Source organism: Triticum aestivum, chromosome 7D, assembly GCF_018294505.1.
Source record: "Triticum aestivum cultivar Chinese Spring chromosome 7D, IWGSC CS RefSeq v2.1, whole genome shotgun sequence".
NCBI lineage: Eukaryota > Viridiplantae > Streptophyta > Magnoliopsida > Poales > Poaceae > Triticum > Triticum aestivum.
Genome location: NC_057814.1, coordinates 199,881,469 through 199,899,307, shown reverse-complemented (window position 1 = coordinate 199,899,307; position 17,839 = coordinate 199,881,469). Strand labels below are relative to the sequence as shown.

Here is a 17,839-nt window from a genome sequence, read left to right as displayed (position 1 = left end):
GACCTTCCATGTCGATAAAAATATGTTGCTTAAAATAAATCTGAATATTCATTGTAAAACAATTTTGACGATATCTCTCGTGTAATCGTTGTAGTGTTGTAGATGTTGAATTTTTTCTTTGTATGCAGTTGTCTGATCTAATGTAAGCTGATTTTGAAGTTGAGAACTGGGAATGAAAAAGACAATTTAGGCTGATCTACTGTGTACACATCCTTCGCTAGTGTCACAATCCATTTTGAGATTATTTTAAAAAGCTCATGCACATGCTATATATTCCAGCGACATTTGGGATTTTGGGAAAGACAATTTTCACGAGATTTTTGCCCATTTCTTATGGTTTGAAGGATGCGCCGGGTTGACATATCTATGGCCTTGTCTCCTTGCCACGAGCACAAGCTCACGATCCCCGGAAAAAGGAAGCACGAGCTCACGACGAACAAGCCGTGACCTCTTTTTATCAAATAAATAAATAAATCTAAATCGATATTTTCTTTTCAAAATTTTGATTTGATTCGATGGGGTTCACATGTCGGCAGCCCCGCGCTGTTCCCCGCTCGGAAATGCCGAAAAGAGCAAGGAGGCGGATGCAAAGTACTATACCGTTTCTTTTTTAAGAAAAAAAGGTGTGGCGGTTTTGCTCTCGCCTCAAGCGAGAAGATATTAAAAAACTCGCGTCATCCCCGCCACTCGATGAGATTCACACGTCCACACGCACCCCCACACTCACTCGCGCTCTCCGGCGCGGGAGTGAAGACGAAGAGAGAGGGAAGGCGACGCGGGCACTGACACCGACGCCCGCGCCCATTTCCATCCTCCGCGCCCGCCGCTTCCGTCCCATCCACCACCGCCCACTCCCTCGCCCCGCTCCCCGTTCCGCTGCCTCGTCGTCGACTGCGGCCGTGAGTGGCCGACGCGCGCGCGCACGCAGCTCGATCTCCGGCTATTGCTCGAGCGCTGCATTCCGCTCGATCACACGTACGCAGCTCTGTTGATTTTTGCCCCGTTCGTCTCGGCAGGAGCAGAGGAGGAAAAGCGAGCGATCCGTGGGAGGGACGGAGGGAGCAGCGTACGGACAGGGACAGTAGCGCGGGGATCAGGCCTGCGTTGCGAGTGGTTGAGATTCGTGCTATGGGCGGATTCTCTGCGGCTACAGCGGCGGAGCGGTGCGCCGTCGGGATCCACGCGTCCCCGTCCTCGCCGGCGCCTCGCCCGCGGTCGTCGCAGCGGCCGCTGCCCGTCCGCCGCGCCGCCGCCTCCTTCGCGGTCTCCCGCCGCAGCCTCCTCGTGCCCCGAGCCGTCGCCGCGCCCACCGACCGCGCCTCCCCGGAAGTACGTGCGCGCACGCGAGAGCTCACCAATGCTCTGCCCGGTTTTGGTTTAGCGCCCGCCATCCGTTCGACGGTTTGCTCACCTCGCTCCCGCTGTCGTTGCTGCAGGTTGTCGGAAGGTTCAAGCTGGAGTCCAACTCCGAGCTCCAGGTGCTGATATAACCATATAACTATATAGGAGTACATGCATATAGTGTAGCCTGGACCAGTTATTTGCTATACAAATTTGTTCGTTTCTGTCCATGTGCCATAATGCATTCTGTGTGGCAGGTGACTCTGAACCCAGCGCCGCAGGGTGCGGTCGCCGAGATCAATCTCCAGGCGACCAACACCAGCGGCTCCCTGGTTCTGCATTGGGGCGCCCTCCGCCCGGATAGGAGGTGAATCTGTCCGCCTTCTTGTCTCACATGCTGTGCATTCAGTTTTATTTGAAGACTTGCTAATTCAGCTGCTTGGTTGCAGAGAATGGCTCCTCCCGTCCCGAAGACCCGATGGAACGACAGTGTACAAGAACAAGGCCCTCAGGTCACCTTTTGTAAAGGTATCCGTATTTCAGTCTTGCAAAGATGCATCATGTCTTACAAGTTACAACAGAGTATTTTTGGTTGGTAATTATTCTGTCCGTAACTGTGCAGTCAGGTGACAATTCCACGCTGAGAATTGAGATAGATGATCCCGCGGTTCAAGCCATCGAGTTCCTCGTGTTCGACGAGGCACGGAATAAATGGTGAGTTTTGCTGTCGGATCACCATGTAGCCCTGCTTGTTCGTTCGAATGCACACGATATCAGCAACGCAGTACCCTACTTTGGACAGGTTTAAAAACAATGGCCAGAATTTCCTAATCCAACTCCAGACAAGCCATAATGAGGGGCAAGATGCACCTGGTGCTTCTGCTTCTGCTATTGTGGTGCCAGAGGATCTTGTGCAGATCCAATCGTACCTTCGTTGGGAAAGGAACGGAAAGCAGTCTTATACAGCTGACCAAGAGAAGGCAAGTTCAATGATTAATTTGCATCTTACCTTGGGACTTCACAAACTGATTCTTTTTTTTGTCATCTTTCACTAGGTGGAGTATGAAGCAGCACGAGCAGAGTTAATAGAGGAATTAAACAGAGGTGTTCCACTGGAGAAGCTGCGAGCTAGATTAACAAAAACACCCGAGTCGAGTGGAAGTGATGCTCCTGCATCTCAAACTACCATAACCAGTGTCCCAGAGGAACTTGTACAAGTCCAGGCTTACCTAAGATGGGAGAAAGCTGGCAAGCCAAATTATTCCCCAGAGAAGCAACTGGTAACACATCGAACTATCCTCAACTCTCAGTTCAGCTGACCATTTTTAGTTAACACTTTACATAAGTTCTTATTTTGCATTTGCTAGGTTGAGTTTGAGGAAGCAAGGAAGGAACTGCAGGCTGAGTTGGATAATGGAGCCTCAGTTGATCAATTAAGGAAGAAAATTGTGAAAGGAAACCTTGAAAAGAAAGTTTCCAAGCAACTGGAGAAGAAGAAGTACTTCTCAGTAGAAAGGATTCAGCGCAGAAACAGAGATATCACGCAACTTCTTAATAAACATAAGCCTGTGGTTACAGAACAGCAAGTAAAAGCTGCACCCAAACAGCCAACTGTTTTGGATCTCTTCACAAAGTCCTTGCAAGAGGGGGATAACTGTGACGTCCTAAGCAGGAAGCTTTTCAAGATCGGTGATGAGGAGATACTGGTTAGCATGCCTGACCAATCTTTCATATTTCTAAGCTTTGGTTTGACCAAACTAATTGGACTTCTCTGTTCTGAAGGCAATTGCCACAAATGCTCTAGGTAAAACCAGAGTTCACTTGGCAACAAACCGTATGGAGCCACTTATTCTTCACTGGGCACTGGCAAAAAATCCCGGAGAATGGGAGGTGCAAATAATAATAATAAATTGCATTTAAGCTGCAAGCTCAGATCTGAAAGAAACACATGGTCCGTAGTAACGAGGTCTTTTTTAATTGTGCAGGCACCTCCTTCTAGCATAGTGCCTTCTGGCTCAACAGTTCTCGACAAGGCATGTGAAACTTCATTCGGTGAGTCTGAATTGGATGGTTTGCAATACCAGGTACATATTATTTGAGGGTCCTATTTTTGTTTTTGTTCTCTTCCAGACTTCATATAAACACTCAGGACTTAATCATATCCAGGTTGTTGAGATAGAGCTTGATGACGGCAGATACAAGGGGATGCCCTTTGTTCTCCGGCGTGGTGAAACATGGATAAAGAACAACGACTCTGACTTCTATTTGGATTTCAACACCAAAGTTACCAAGAAATCAAAGGCAATTGTTCTTCTACTTCGCCTTTGCAACTCGTAACATTTCTTTGTTCAATTCTGGTACAACTCTTGGATTAATAATAACTCTTATATCTATTCTTAACTAAAGGATACGGGTGATGCCGGTAAAGGCACCGCAAAGGATTTCCTGGAAAGAATAGCAGATCTGGAGGAAGATGCCCAGCGATCTTTTATGCACAGGTTGGACACTCAAATATCTGTACTAAAGAATGACTTGTTCTTTCCTGAAAAATCCATGAAATCAAGCTATGTTCCTCGGCAGATTTAATATTGCGGCGGATCTAGTTGACCAAGCCAGAGATGCTGGACTATTGGGTATCGTTGGACTTTTTGTTTGGATTAGATTCATGTCTACCAGGCAACTAATATGGAACAAGAACTACAATGTGAAACCACGGTACATACTTCATACCTGATACCTCATACTTCTTTCCTCTTCATTGATTTTCACTCAAGAAAACACGGAAACAGAACACAATTTAGTAGACTTGGAGCTATTGAATATTACATCGGACGAAACCACGGCTCAGTTGCATCTGCTATGGCACCTCATAACGATCTATAACCGTGCAGTGAGATAAGCCAAGCACAAGACAGGTTTACAGATGACCTTGAGAATATGTACAAAAGTTACCCACAGTACAGAGAGATCTTAAGAATGTTATTGTCTGCTGTTGGTCGTGGAGGTGAAGGTGATGTTGGTCAGCGTATCCGTGATGAGATATTAGTAATCCAGGTAAAAGCTAATGCTCCTAAAAAACTATCCACTACCTTTTATTTGTTGCTTCATGAAACTTTTGGGTTGTCATAAAATTTGCTTGTTGGTTTGTAGAGAAATAATGACTGCAAAGGTGGAATTATGGAAGAATGGCACCAGAAACTGCACAACAATACAAGCCCAGATGATGTAGTCATATGCCAGGTAATTGATGTTTGGAGTTCATCATAGCATATTAAAGATTTTGGCTTTGAGGATTTGATCGTTATGTCTCTGTGGGCAGGCGATAATTGATTATATCAAGAGCGATTTCGATATCAACGTTTACTGGGACACCTTGAACAAAAATGGCATAACCAAAGAACGACTGTTGAGCTATGATCGTGCAATTCATTCAGAACCAAAATTCAGGAGTGACCAGAAAGAGGGGTTACTCCGTGATTTGGGCAACTATATGAGAAGCCTGAAGGTATGTAAAATAGCGGTCGTGAAAAAAGAAGGAAAGATAACCTATGTAGCTTGTATATGTGAAATTTGGCTTTTGCAAATGCCTTACTGTAGGAAAAGAATAAACCAACAGGGGAAGCAACCCCTCCAATGTATTCTTAAGTGGTAGGTAGTATTGGAACCCTGGTGCTTGGTGACACAACCTTGTCTGCTTACCATTCAGATGCTCGGTGGTTCCCAAGGTCTTATACAGTAGAAAAATCTTATAAAATTTCGGAAGGCACATATTCTTCTGTTGCTTAGAAATGATTTAGATCAATCCTCAACGGCATATGGGCGATGGTATATGCAGAACATTGCCTTTCTCTGCTAATAGTATAACCTTTTAACTTTCACTTCAGCCAGGTCAACGAAGCCAAGCGTCAGTAGTGGTGCCACTTGCCAGACCTAAAATCCTGTGGGGTCAATTTATTAGAACTCCTTACTATTTTACAGGGTTTTGTATACATTTAAAAAAATGAGAGGCATTTTCAGATGTGGGTCAGTTTTCAGTTTATGACAGCTTACACATAAAATCACCTTTGCTGGGTCCATGGCAACTACTATGAGCTGTGACTATCCTTTTTAACTATTTATTTATTTTATTTTAGTTAGGATTACCTACCTCATATGATTGTGTTTTAATTGGAGAAGTCCTTCCCATGTTGTCCTTTCATCCTTAGTCTGTACCTCGATCCCTTAGGTCATGCTGCTCTGGCTATCCTCCCGGTTCTAGTCATCTCAAATAATCTAGCAATCATTACTTCTGTAGTCAGACAGAGTCAACACATCTCTTCCGATAATGGGCTATTTTCTGGAGCCAAAGAGATGATCAGAAGGATAGTCTTTCATTGAGATTTGAGAGTGTGTTTCCACTTAACATGGCTCTCCATATTCAGCCCTAGCTGCAGCCTCTCCGGCCGAATAGGAAGATAAGATCGTCAAATTATCCTTCATTTGGATTGTTATGTAAGGACTGCCACACACATTGATTCAATCCGGCTTGAATGCAATGTATTATCACGTCCTCTTTCTCTGCTCACCCGTTATCCCCCAGCATGCCATCTCTGACCTAAAGGCTATCCTACCTTGTGGTGAGGAAGCCGGCTTGACGTGGGCAAACCATTTCTCATAGAAACTGGCTATGGCCACAAATCTTAGACAGTAGTACGCTTTCATTGTCGACCTAGACTGGTGACACACTTTCACTAGTCGGAGCCATGCCAAATTTCTATGACGACTATACCGAGCTTATTGATTATGTATGAACTGGGGCAAGTTAGAATTAAAGCCTGATCACTATCTATTACTCCCTCCGATCCATAATAAGTGTCGTAGTTTTGAACTAAGGTTATTTTGGATCGGAGGGAGTATCTATTTTTAGATCCTAGTTGTGCTATTATGGAAAATATATGATGTTGCCATGCTGATCATGATAATTCCACGTCTCCTAGAGGAAGGTTTAACTTGTCAGCCGCATAGCCGATGGCAATTTTCAAAAATAAATATATCATTTTGAGTGGCATTCTTATCCCCGTTCAAGAATAATTAAGTAAAATATCACGCGCCATTTGTTTATCAGTGATCAAATGTTATTCTACTTCTATTTCTTTAGGCTGTGCACTCTGGTGCTGATCTTGAGTCTGCTATTGCGACATGTATGGGATACAAATCAGAGGTAATATTCTCATCAGTGATCACTCTGGTAAAACTAGATACCCGTGCTCGTATCTAATGGAATTAATTGGTTGGGTACAGGGTGAAGGTTTCATGGTTGGTGTTCAAATCAACCCGGTGAATGGTTTATCATCTGGTTTTCCTGTAAAATCCTTACCCTTTTTCTCAACATGTTTACATTTTTTATGTTGTAAATTTATTTTATGGCATTCATTGTGTGACTAGGATTTGCTTCAATTTGTGCTTGACCATGTTGAGGATAAATCAGCAGAGCCACTTCTTGAGGTGAGGATTATTTCTCTATCAAATTATTATGTTCGTTGGAACTAATTGATTTTTGCCTATTTCACCAATTCTGCTGGATTGCCATGTGAATCACGAGTTGCCAATGTTAATTGCTACCTTGCAGGGGTTATTGGAGGCTCGTGTTGAACTACGCCCTTTGCTCACTGGCTCATCTGAACGCTTGAAGGATCTTATCTTTTTGGACATTGCTCTTGATTCTACTTTCAGGACAGCAGTTGAAAGGTCGTATGAGGAGCTGAATGATGCAGCACCGGAGGTTGGTTACACAATTATCGCTTTAGTCATGTCACTACATGTGCTTGTCCGCTAACTATATCTTGTTGTTTCTCATTCAAACATGTTTTCCCCTTGTCCAGAAAATTATGTACTTCATCAGTCTTGTTCTTGAAAATCTTGCCTTGTCCACTGACGACAACGAAGACATCTTATATTGCTTAAAGGTAAATTGATCATCTGTTTCAAGTTTTCTAGAGACAAAATATTTTTCATCTGCATCTAATTTGATATGCATAACCATAATATAGTTATTTTTGTATGTCGGGTGGCTGCTCACAATTTTCCTTTTCTTGTTTTCTGTTTCAACTTATTAATTATTCTTTGTCTTGTACCTATGGGTATCTCCATTGCTTGTAATGTATTCTTTCTCTTTAGCAATGTCAAGTTTTTGACACCATCTAAAAGTATCAAGTTCAAGTTCAAACTATGTGAACGTCATGAATTCAAAATTACTAGAGGGAGTATTATCTAGAATTATCAGTTATGTGCTATTCTTTTGTTAACAGTTATGTGTGAACTTCATGTTATGATTATCAAGGATGGTGACTTTGTTCTATCGTGTTTCCTGAAGGGATGGAATCGAGCCATGGACATGGTTAAGCAAAAGGATGACCAATGGGCTCTCTACGCTAAAGCATTTCTTGACAGAACCAGACTTGCCCTTGCGAGCAAGGGCGAACAATACTACAATATGATGCAGCCCTCGGCTGAATATCTTGGCTCATTACTCAACGTTGAGGAATGGGCTGTACGTATTTTATGAATTTCAGCTTTATTTATCTATGTTCATATTTTGGCCTCTAGGGACTAGTCATAAATATCATTTTGGCAGGTTGACATCTTCACAGAAGAAGTAATTCGTGGTGGATCAGCTGCCACTTTATCTGCTCTTCTGAACCGATTTGACCCTGTTCTCAGAAATGTCGCACACCTTGGAAGGTAAAATTGTGAATTCCATGGTTGTTATTATATTTTTTACACCACGATTCCGTGTGCATTACCTGTCATTTTGAAATGGTGTCACTTAGCAATTCAGTTTATACATCTTATTGTATTATATTCCTTTACTCTGTGCTTGACGTCCATCTCCTTTTAATAGTTGGCAGGTTATTAGCCCAGTTGAAGTAACAGGTTATATTGTAGTGGTTGATAAGTTGCTTTCTGTTCAAAACAAAACTTATGATAAACCAACAATCCTTGTGGCAAAGAGTGTCAAGGGAGAGGAAGAAATACCAGATGGTGTTGTTGGCGTGATAACACCTGATATGCCAGATGTTCTGTCTCATGTGTCAGTTCGAGCAAGGAATTGCAAGGTTCTTTTGTCTTCACAAATACATTTCTAGTTTTGAAGATATGTTTCCTCTGTTGATCTAACACGGCCTCACTTCTCTCTATCTAAGGTGTTGTTTGCGACATGCTTTGACCCGAATACCCTGTCTGAATTTCAAGGACATGAAGGGAAGGTGTTTTCCTTCAAAACTACTTCTGCAGATGTCACCTACAGGTAGTTCTTACTATTAGTTATGAATTGCATACATCTGATGAATAGTTTCTTCTGTCAGAGTAGCCCTTTATTTAACACATGTCACATCCATGGAGAATAACTTGGTACAGGGAGGTACTAATTGTTTTTTTCGAAGGCCAACGTCAGTTATGTTAGCAATAGTCAGTAAGATTGATTAGTTTATAGGGCTGGGAAAACCTTCTGCTATATAAGTGACAAGTAGCTAAACACCAGTTGAACTATCGCCATACGATCATATTTCGCGCTTCTTGTTATTCAGTTTTCAACTTTCACCAGTAATATCACAGCCAACCTGGAATCCCTTGGCTTAGTATTTTCTAGTTTACTTGTCTTGATAATCCTCCCTCTATCCTTGATTATATGTCAATCAATTACATCTTGTGTCTACCACTTTGTAGGGAGGTATCGGACAGTGAACTTATGCAGTCAAGTTCTTCAGATGCACAAGGTGGTGAAGCAATACCATCTTTATCATTAGTCAAGAAAAAGTTCCTTGGAAAATATGCAATATCAGCGGAAGAGTTCTCTGATGAAATGGTAATAACAGAATTCTATGCACTACGAAATGTTACTTTCAGAATTAATCAGGAAACAAATTGTTGCTGTTGGATTCCTTCTCTTCTTGCCTTGCACTTTCGGGTACTCACGTTCTGTTGTCAGGTTGGAGCAAAGTCCCGCAACATAGCATACCTGAAAGGAAAAGTACCTTCATGGGTTGGTATCCCAACATCAGTTGCGATACCATTTGGGACCTTTGAGAAGATATTGTCTGATGAGACCAATAAGGTTGGTGGTTCTTGTTTGAAATTAAATAAGTGGATGATAGCATCGTATCACTCGGTTTATACAGTGGTTAGAGAAATCTGTTTCATCTGCCTGTCCAACACAAAAAGTTGCTAGCATAATAATGATTTTTCAATTTATTATTCTCATTCATTGTTATGATGTTATCACAAAAGTACACTTGAAATAAGTAATGATCTTCCAGGCAATGAGCCAACTGATTGTTCCGTCCTTTGATGGCAGGAAGTAGCACAAAACATACAGATGCTGAAGGGCAGACTTGCTCAAGAAGATTTTAGTGCTCTAGGAGAAATCCGGAAAACTGTTCTTAATCTAACTGCTCCAACTCAACCGGTAAGATATAACATTGCAACTAGCTAAATGCTTGTGCTTTGTCAATGGAATTTAATTTTGTTATATACTATTATCAGTTGTTTAAACGCTTGCGCCACGTAGTCCATAAGTTTGTACAAAATAGAAAAAAAATCTCAGAATATACATCAATTGAATCCAACCATATGTATATCCCTCATAAAACGGATGACAAATGTGACGATTCTTAATAACGTAAGAGGTGAACGGGCCACCACCAACTCAGATCTTTAAAAGAGTATAAAGAAACTTAGCGCCTGTTCGGCAGCTCTCCGCGGAGCGGAGCGCGCAGAGCGGCGTTTTATCAGCTCCACAAATTAAAACTGGATTGCCACTCCGCTCCGGCGCGGAGCCGCGGAGCGGAGGGAATCCAAACGCGCCCTTAAGAGGTGAACGGGCCGCCACGTACCCAGATCTTTAGAAGAATTAAGTTAAAGATTTAAAGCCGATAAAGTTTTTTTTAAGGACAGTCCTGACGCAGTGGTGAAGTACTCCCCACTTGTGCCAAGAGGTCCTGGGTTTGACGCGGCCTCTCTGCATTGCACTGTGCAGGGGTAAGGCTCATATAATCCTTCCCCAGACCCCACCTGGTGTGGGAGCTTCTAGCACTGGATCTGTCCTTTAAAGCATTTTTTTGTCAGCGGTAGTAAGAAGTGAGAGAGTGGATACAGTCCCACCACCTGGGCTCAAGTCCTCACTCCTCACGACATAATTTTAGGTTCCTATTTATATTGTCAGGGTTTTCCCCACAGTTTTCTTAAACAAAAAATAAATATAAATTCTATTTGCATTCATTGCAATTTGAAACCTTGTTTATCTCACTTTTTCTCTACTTCCCTTTACAGGTTAAGGAGCTGAAGGAGAAGATGCTAAGCTCCGGAATGCCCTGGCCTGGAGATGAAAGTGACCACCGTTGGGAGCAAGCATGGATGGCAATTAAAAAGGTCTGCTCTCCTGACACTCATACCAGTGAAGGATCCAGAATGCACATCTCTGAGTTTTGATGTCATTAGAAACGCCATGGACTTACCTACATAAATTGGATCTTCTTGGATCATTTGTCCCCAAAGCTTAGATAGATCTATTATAGAGATCAGAGCATTTGATTATGATAAATTAGTGGGTGAGTGAATTCGTTCTGAGTGGGGGATTTCGACATCTCACATAATTTCTATTTTAGGTTTGGGCATCAAAATGGAATGAAAGAGCATACTTTAGTACACGCAAGGTGAAGCTCGATCATGAGTACCTTTCCATGGCTGTTCTTGTACAAGAAATTGTCAACGCAGACTATGCCTTTGTCATTCATACTACGAACCCGTCATCTGGAGATTCTTCTGAGATATATGCTGAAGTGGTGAAAGGACTTGGAGAGACACTTGTGGGAGCTTATCCTGGCCGTGCCATGAGCTTCGTGTGTAAGAAAGATGACCTTGACTCTCCCAAGGTGAGAATATCTTGAGTATCTTAGTTTTTCACATGTTAAATTCTTGCTGAGCTGAATGTAGCGCATTAATAGGTACTGGGTTACCCTAGCAAGCCAATTGGTCTCTTCATAAAGCGGTCAATCATCTTCCGCTCAGACTCTAATGGTGAGGATCTGGAAGGTTACGCTGGAGCAGGGCTGTATGATAGGTTAGTGAAAATCCTTCATGAGACGTGGTTTACCCAAATGCTTAAGAATTCATTTAGCATTACAGCTAAGGAGTGTGCCTGTTTCAGTGTCCCTATGGATGTGGAAGATGAAGTTGTACTCGACTACACGACCGACCCTCTCATCACTGACTCTGGATTCCGGAACTCAATCCTCTCAAGCATTGCACGGGCTGGCCACGCCATCGAGGAGCTCTATGGGTCACCACAGGATGTTGAGGGAGTAGTGAAGGATGGGAAGATCTACGTAGTCCAGACAAGACCACAGATGTAATATGTATGTATACGCGGCTCAAGTTGTAGAGTAGTAGGATATATGGTCCTTGCTGGCATGTATAGTTGTACTCATAGGTGCACAACACATCTACGTTGTTATTTATTTGCATATACGCTCAGAATAAGCTTTGATCACATACTGTATTTCCTAGAGTACCAGAAAGTGTATGTACGATCAGGAATATGACCTTATTAAAACCATTGAGGGGAAATGTTTTGACTTTTGAGCAATCTATATTTACACGTGCAGTTATAATGTAAATATCAGCAGTCTGCTTGCTTTTTGGTCCTCTCCTTTATGCCCAACAGCTAGAAGGTATGAAAAAATCCTGTAAATATCTGTTCTCTGAAAATGACAGCTTCTTGTACTCGTCAGCAGCAAATATCCGAAGAGAGTTTATCCCCAGTTGCCCAGGAGTCACAGCCTCACAGGCACAGGAAGAACAACCTGAGGTGAGAAATGGCAGGGTTCTTCGGCACCTGTGCTGCTTCTGATCACTATTGTTTGCAGCTCAGATCTGGATCAGCTCACCATGAACTGATTAGACCAAACAAGTACAGAAGGACCATGATCAGGTGCTGCAGCACAGCGAAGGGGAAGACAAGAAGGGACTACTTCCAGGTTCTTGGAGTAGCAACTCATTCCACACCTCAGGAGATCAAGGAAGCTTACAGGAAACTCCAGAAGCAACACCATCCTGATATTGCTGGCGACAAGGTGTGCATCCATCTGCCTGTTCTTCGATTTACTCTTCTTTTTGGGTTTGGTTTTTGGTTTCTTAGAAATTCAGGTAAATTGTAAAAAAAAACTCGACAAGGAGCAACTATTTTGTCGTGTTAGATATCAGATCGGTTCTTCCCCTTGCATCGTGGAATCTAAACTGTGAATTGGTATTTTTTTCTGTTCAGGGCCATGACCACGCGCTATTGCTGAATGAGGCGTATGAGGTGTTGATGAGGAGTTCATCCAGGAAAGCTGATGGATTTGGCAAGAGCAGAGGCGGCTTTGGGAGCGGTTACACCGGGGACGGATACAGTTCTTGGAATGGGCCTATCAGGAGCCAGGCTCTCTTCGTGGATGAGAACAAATGCATAGGTACGCAGTACTGATATTTCTGACCAAAGAACACCAGTGCTTCAGAGATACAAGTTGCCGTGTGCAGGATGTAGGGAGTGTGTTCACCATGCTGGGGAGACGTTTGCCATGGACGATGTTCTTGGAAGTGCGCACGTCGAAGTCCAGTTTGGCGACGTGGAGCAGCAGATCCAGGTAGTCCAGATGGTCCGAGTTTCCGACTCAACGTTGGCACTAGTTGAGCTGTTTTAAACACATACAGGCATCTTAATCTGCTGAATATTTTCGACTTGTAATCGCAGGTGGCTGTGGAGTCTTGCCCTGTGAACTGCATCCACTGGGTTGGGAGTGAAGAGCTCCCGGTGCTGGAGTTCATGGCGCGGCCACAGCGCAAGGAAGGGCACGGCGTATTCGGCGGCGGGTGGGAGAGGCCCAAGGACGTGTTCGCGGCGGCCAGGAACTTCGCCAAGAAACTCGAGAGGCAGGAGCAGCAGGAAAGTTCCAGGGGCGCAAACGGTAGTATATCCAGCTGTTTATTCCTACGAATCGAGAACCATGTGAAGTTCAGAGACTGAAAGTTCATGCATGATTTGTACTACAATGTTTGCAGGGGGTGAAGATGTGGAGGCTGAAACGGCAGCGCAGGCCGAAGCGAGACGCCACGCGGGGCAGGAGCTACGGTGGAAGAGTTTGTTCGATGTTTGGAATGGGTTGGGAGACTGGAGGAAATCCGGAACAGACAGGTAGATGTGCAATGGCTAGTCGCTGGTTCGTGATGGTGTGAAGACTGCAACCACACACTGATGTTGTACGACGTGCTGTAATACCTGGGATATAGGAGTAAGATGGAAGATGACACAGAACAACTTTTTTCTTTTTTTTTGAGAATTCTCGCCCCACTTTTTTTATTCAACAAAATGTCCATAGGTACAATGTTTGGATCATGAGGTTTCCCCAACCAAATATGACGTCCTATGTCAGGGTGGACACGGTCCGGTCCGGTCCCTGACCGAGCCTTCGTTTGGACCGGCCGCTGGCGGTCCGGACCGAGCAGGGGAGCGGTCCTGTTTCCGGGGACCGGACCGGCGGCGTCAAAGCCCGGGCCAGACCGAGTGGACCGAATGGACCGGCTAGCACGACCAGCGTCCATGTGTGCGGTTGCTGCGGCGAGGTGGCGTACGTGCGCTACTGCTGCGATGAAGTGGACGACGTGCGCGAGCGCTGACCTGCGCGAGAATTGACTGACAACTGAAAGTTTGACGAAACTGACGAAGTGGATTTTCTGAATCTGACTGTTGGAATACCCCTACAAGACCGGCACTTCTGAATCTGACTGTTGGAATACCCCTACAAGACCGGCTGCACCAACGTGAGATTGTCTCACGTAGCTCTCTCTCTCCGTAACAACTAGTCCTCGTCTCTAGTGCATGAACTGCATGATCTCATGAGCTTATCTAGATGAGTTAGTTACGGAGGTTGTGTTGGCGCAGTGGCCGCACCTGCCGACCTACGTGCTCCTTTTCTCTGTATATCTGTAACACTCGACAGATGAATGAACATAAGAGCTGTTTCTCTCCTGTTATTCCTTCTTTCACTCACGAAACTGACGAAACTGACATGCGCGAGAAATCCCGACGAGCATAGAGGGACTCCTCGAACACCAGCGGCGGCGTCACCTTCAGAGCGTTCGGATGGTGCCCAGTTATTCCTGCTGGTGCCGGCGAGTCGTTCGCCTACCTGGGGCAGCTGGTGGCCAGTGTACATGATGTCTCCATGGCAGGAATTGGTGCCAGTTTGGGGTCGACTCCATGGTCGAGAACTTCAGATCGGCGGCGGTGCACGCATGGCAACGATGGCGAGCGGCGCCAAGAGGCTATGGCGCACTGGGAGGTCAGGAAGGGATGAGAGGGGAAGCGCGGGGACATGATGGTTCACATGGGGGCTGCCGGTGGCCACGACGACGAGGAACGGCGGCGGCGGTGACTACCTTTTCTCGGTCCGATCGAGCGGCTCGGTTAAAGACCGGACCGGACCGACCAGTTTTCCCACCGGTCCTGGACCGTACGGTCCGGTCCTTAACGGGCCATGAGCGGGCTGAAAAGCTTGCTCGTGCCGTCCACCCCGAGTCCTATATCTATATTAGATGTAAACCTGGCCAGATTACGAGCTTTAAAATTAAAGTTCCTGCGCCGGTGAGGACATCTTCACATTGCAGACTTGCAGTAGTGGCAAAACAGTCAAGTTTGTTTAGCGTTGTCCTAAATTATGGACGCTGATAACTCCTACACGTGTGGTGGGAGCAACACCCGCCCACACGCTCTACAACACAAAGATAGCGCCACGTCACCGCATGCATGTATATAAGATTTTTGAATTTTTAGTTTTTAAAATATTTTATCTCTTAAATGAAAAATACGATTGAACATCCGTTTTCACCATTAAATCCATCGTGACGAGATCTTCAAAACTAGATCTCATATCAATATGTTTCGACGGCATTTTTTGAGGGGTTAAAAGTTGCCATGTCTATTGCACATGAATTGCCCTGGTGTTTACACTAAAGTTGTCATGATATGTTTCAGCTATTTTTTCTTCTACTTTTAAAAGTAATTTTTGACATATTATAAAACAAGATTAAGAAACTAGACTTGCCATGAACCATAAACTAAAATTGCCATGATACATGCACTTAAAATTGCCATGGTTCATACAAAAAATAATTTTCATGGTCAAAGTACTAGAATTGCCATGGTCAAAATACAAAAATTGCCATGATCTATAAACTAAAATTGACACATGGCAACTTTAGTGTGAACACTATGGCAACTAAAGTGTAAACATCATGGCAACTTTTGGTAAAAAAAATCGTCCAAACATATCAATATGGGATCTAGTTTTGAAGATCTCGTCGAGACGGATTTAATGGTGAAAACGGATTTTTAATTGAATTTTTTAATTAGAAGATAAAACATTTTTAAGCCGAAAACCAAAAAGATTCCCGCTGATGTCATCTGTTTTGACATGGCAAAATGAATGGTAATAGAGGCGTTTGAGCCATGTTGCTTCGTGCCACACGTGTGGGCGTTATCATTTGGGTAAATTATTACTGTTGCTAAGGGGGTTTAAGTTGCACTTCTCTTATCCTTAACCCTAGACGCCATCAATCTCCTCCTATCCCTAACCCTAGTTGCCACCACCTCTCCTCCTATCCTTAACCCTAGCTGCCGCCAAGCCTCCTCCATGCCACCGCCTTGGTCCCCCCTCCTTTCTCCCGTTTGGTGGCTTGTTGGCAGCTAGTGGAGTGGGGTACCCATCCCTTCCATTTTTATTAGTTCTTGTTTCTCCTAGGTTTTTAGTTTTTCTGGCGGTATCAATGAGGTGGTGGCGACAGCGCATTGGAATAAGGTCTCTTTGGCTTCTCCCTACGTTGATGACATTTGGTCAAGCATGGTGTTGTCAGTTTTGTCGGCTCTCTTAAGATCTTGGCACTTAGTGTGTCAATAAAGATAAGCAGTTGGCTGGATCTTTGTGTGGGGACTTTGACCTCTCCTTTCAAGTTACTCTGCGGCATGGCCTGATTTCTCTAACCGCTTGGGTTGATGGTGAAGGATTGCAAGTCTGCTTTGTGTGGGGTGATGCACCAAATGATGCGAAAGTACCTTCCTACACCTGAGCTCTTATGCTCCTGGTGTGAACAGTAAAATAGGAAAATATTTCAAAAAATTCTGAAATTTTTATGTGGCATACTTTAAGAAATGTTTGTTGTGCATGCAAAATTCATCACGAAATCACATTGGTGGAGGTCGTGGCAAAAAAAAACAGAGCTCCAAAATGCGTTTGAAAGTAAGATTTTCATAGTATCGATTTTTGTTTTTTTAGCATGCCTTCCACCAATGTCATTTCATGACGAAATTTTGCATGCACAACAAACATTTCTTAAAGTATGCCACAAAAAAATTTGAGAATTTTTTGAAATGCTTTTCTATTTTATTTATTTTACTGTTCACACTAGGAGCATATGAGCTCAGGTGTAGAAACTCCACGTCCCAAATGATGTTCCTCCATTGCTTAGTAGTAGATCTTGTTTCTAACGGTGGGTGATTATGTAGTCTTTAAAGCTTCGTATGACGATGACGTTTGCAGGTTTCCTTTCCCCCCAACTGGACGTGGGCTTGCTCTAGGGGTCGGACATCCGGGTAGTAAGTCGGACGTACGACTTCGTTAAAAGCCTTATGATGTGATCCCGGGCGTAATCCCAAACAATTAACTAGGGGGCCTTTCATTTGGCTTGATGCCCGAACGTTTGGCTGCTCATCAGCAGCACTCGCATCTTCTTCTTTCTTCCGTCTCCGCTTTTAGGCTTCTCTCTTGGATGGTGTAGGTGTAATCTTGTGCTTGCACTCCTCGTCGGCATGTGTGAAGCTCGACTCAAACCTATATATGCACGAGCGAGGATCAACACCATCCTCGAAGGGTCAAGAAACAAGCGAAAAGGAGAAGATTCACCTTAGTATATGCGATGCATGTGTCGCATGGCGATGGATTGATATGTCTCAAACGTATATGTAATTTTTATTGTTTTATGCTGCTATATTATCATTTTATATACCTTTATTATAATTTTACACCATTTTATATTATTTTTCTGAACTAACATAATAGTTTAGTGCCCAGTGTCAGTGTTTTCTATTTTTTTTTATTTCGCAGAAAATTCATATTCCCTCCGTTCCACTATATAGTGCTCGTGGTTTCAGGCACGTATACCAATTAATGACTTGGCGCTGGGTTTTGGACGCTGTTACCCCCGCTTGTCTTGCCTCCAGCCCATGTGCGTGTGGGTGTACTTTGTGGTCAGTGGAAAGCCAAACCAACACGCCACCACAAGACCATCACGCCACCGCGGGGATGGCGAAACGCGCAAGATACAGGACTGCGACTTAGCGGCGGCGGGATCCGTGGCTGCGGCGGTGCCCTCGACAACCTCGCCATCTGTCCAGCGCACGCCTACACGTCTCGTCCGCGAGCACCACATG

At 44.1% G+C, this 17,839-nt stretch overlaps 2 protein-coding genes across 4 annotated transcripts; both read left to right on the top strand.

Moving 5' to 3' along the window:
* The first annotated feature begins 654 nt into the window (after window positions 1-654).
* Window positions 655-11,966, top strand: LOC100682431 (alpha-glucan water dikinase, chloroplastic). 2 transcript variants are annotated; one of them, XM_044583715.1, is made up of 33 exons: window positions 655-899; window positions 1,017-1,329; window positions 1,437-1,478; window positions 1,599-1,708; window positions 1,791-1,869; window positions 1,964-2,055; window positions 2,144-2,321; window positions 2,397-2,621; window positions 2,709-3,047; window positions 3,124-3,231; window positions 3,327-3,425; window positions 3,508-3,642; window positions 3,748-3,839; window positions 3,922-4,056; window positions 4,233-4,395; window positions 4,492-4,581; window positions 4,661-4,846; window positions 6,479-6,541; window positions 6,622-6,684; window positions 6,766-6,825; window positions 6,950-7,102; window positions 7,203-7,286; window positions 7,694-7,870; window positions 7,955-8,061; window positions 8,222-8,435; window positions 8,523-8,626; window positions 9,046-9,184; window positions 9,308-9,433; window positions 9,674-9,784; window positions 10,648-10,746; window positions 10,983-11,249; window positions 11,322-11,437; window positions 11,525-11,966. In XM_044583715.1, exons 2-33 carry the CDS (start codon window positions 1,129-1,131, stop codon window positions 11,727-11,729), a joined length of 4,362 nt encoding a protein of 1,453 aa, XP_044439650.1. In that variant the 5' UTR covers window positions 655-899; window positions 1,017-1,128; the 3' UTR covers window positions 11,730-11,966. The 2 variants fall into 2 exon arrangements, with proteins under 2 accessions (XP_044439650.1, XP_044439651.1); XM_044583716.1 differs by lacking the exons at window positions 11,322-11,437; window positions 11,525-11,966 and having other exon boundaries at window positions 693-1,329; window positions 10,648-10,782; window positions 10,814-10,984.
* Window positions 11,967-12,124: 158 nt separating this feature from the next.
* LOC123165955 (chaperone protein dnaJ C76, chloroplastic) lies at window positions 12,125-14,383 on the top strand. 2 transcript variants are annotated; one of them, XR_006483293.1, is made up of 6 exons: window positions 12,125-12,449; window positions 12,641-12,827; window positions 12,895-13,001; window positions 13,109-13,322; window positions 13,417-13,646; window positions 13,734-14,383. XR_006483293.1 is itself a non-coding variant. In XM_044583718.1 (5 exons), exons 1-5 carry the CDS (start codon window positions 12,192-12,194, stop codon window positions 13,551-13,553), a joined length of 903 nt encoding a protein of 300 aa, XP_044439653.1. In that variant the 5' UTR covers window positions 12,125-12,191; the 3' UTR covers window positions 13,554-13,694. The 2 variants fall into 2 exon arrangements, 1 of the variants encoding a protein (XP_044439653.1); XM_044583718.1 differs by lacking the exon at window positions 13,734-14,383 and having other exon boundaries at window positions 13,417-13,694.
* The last annotated feature ends 3,456 nt before the right edge of the window (window positions 14,384-17,839 follow it).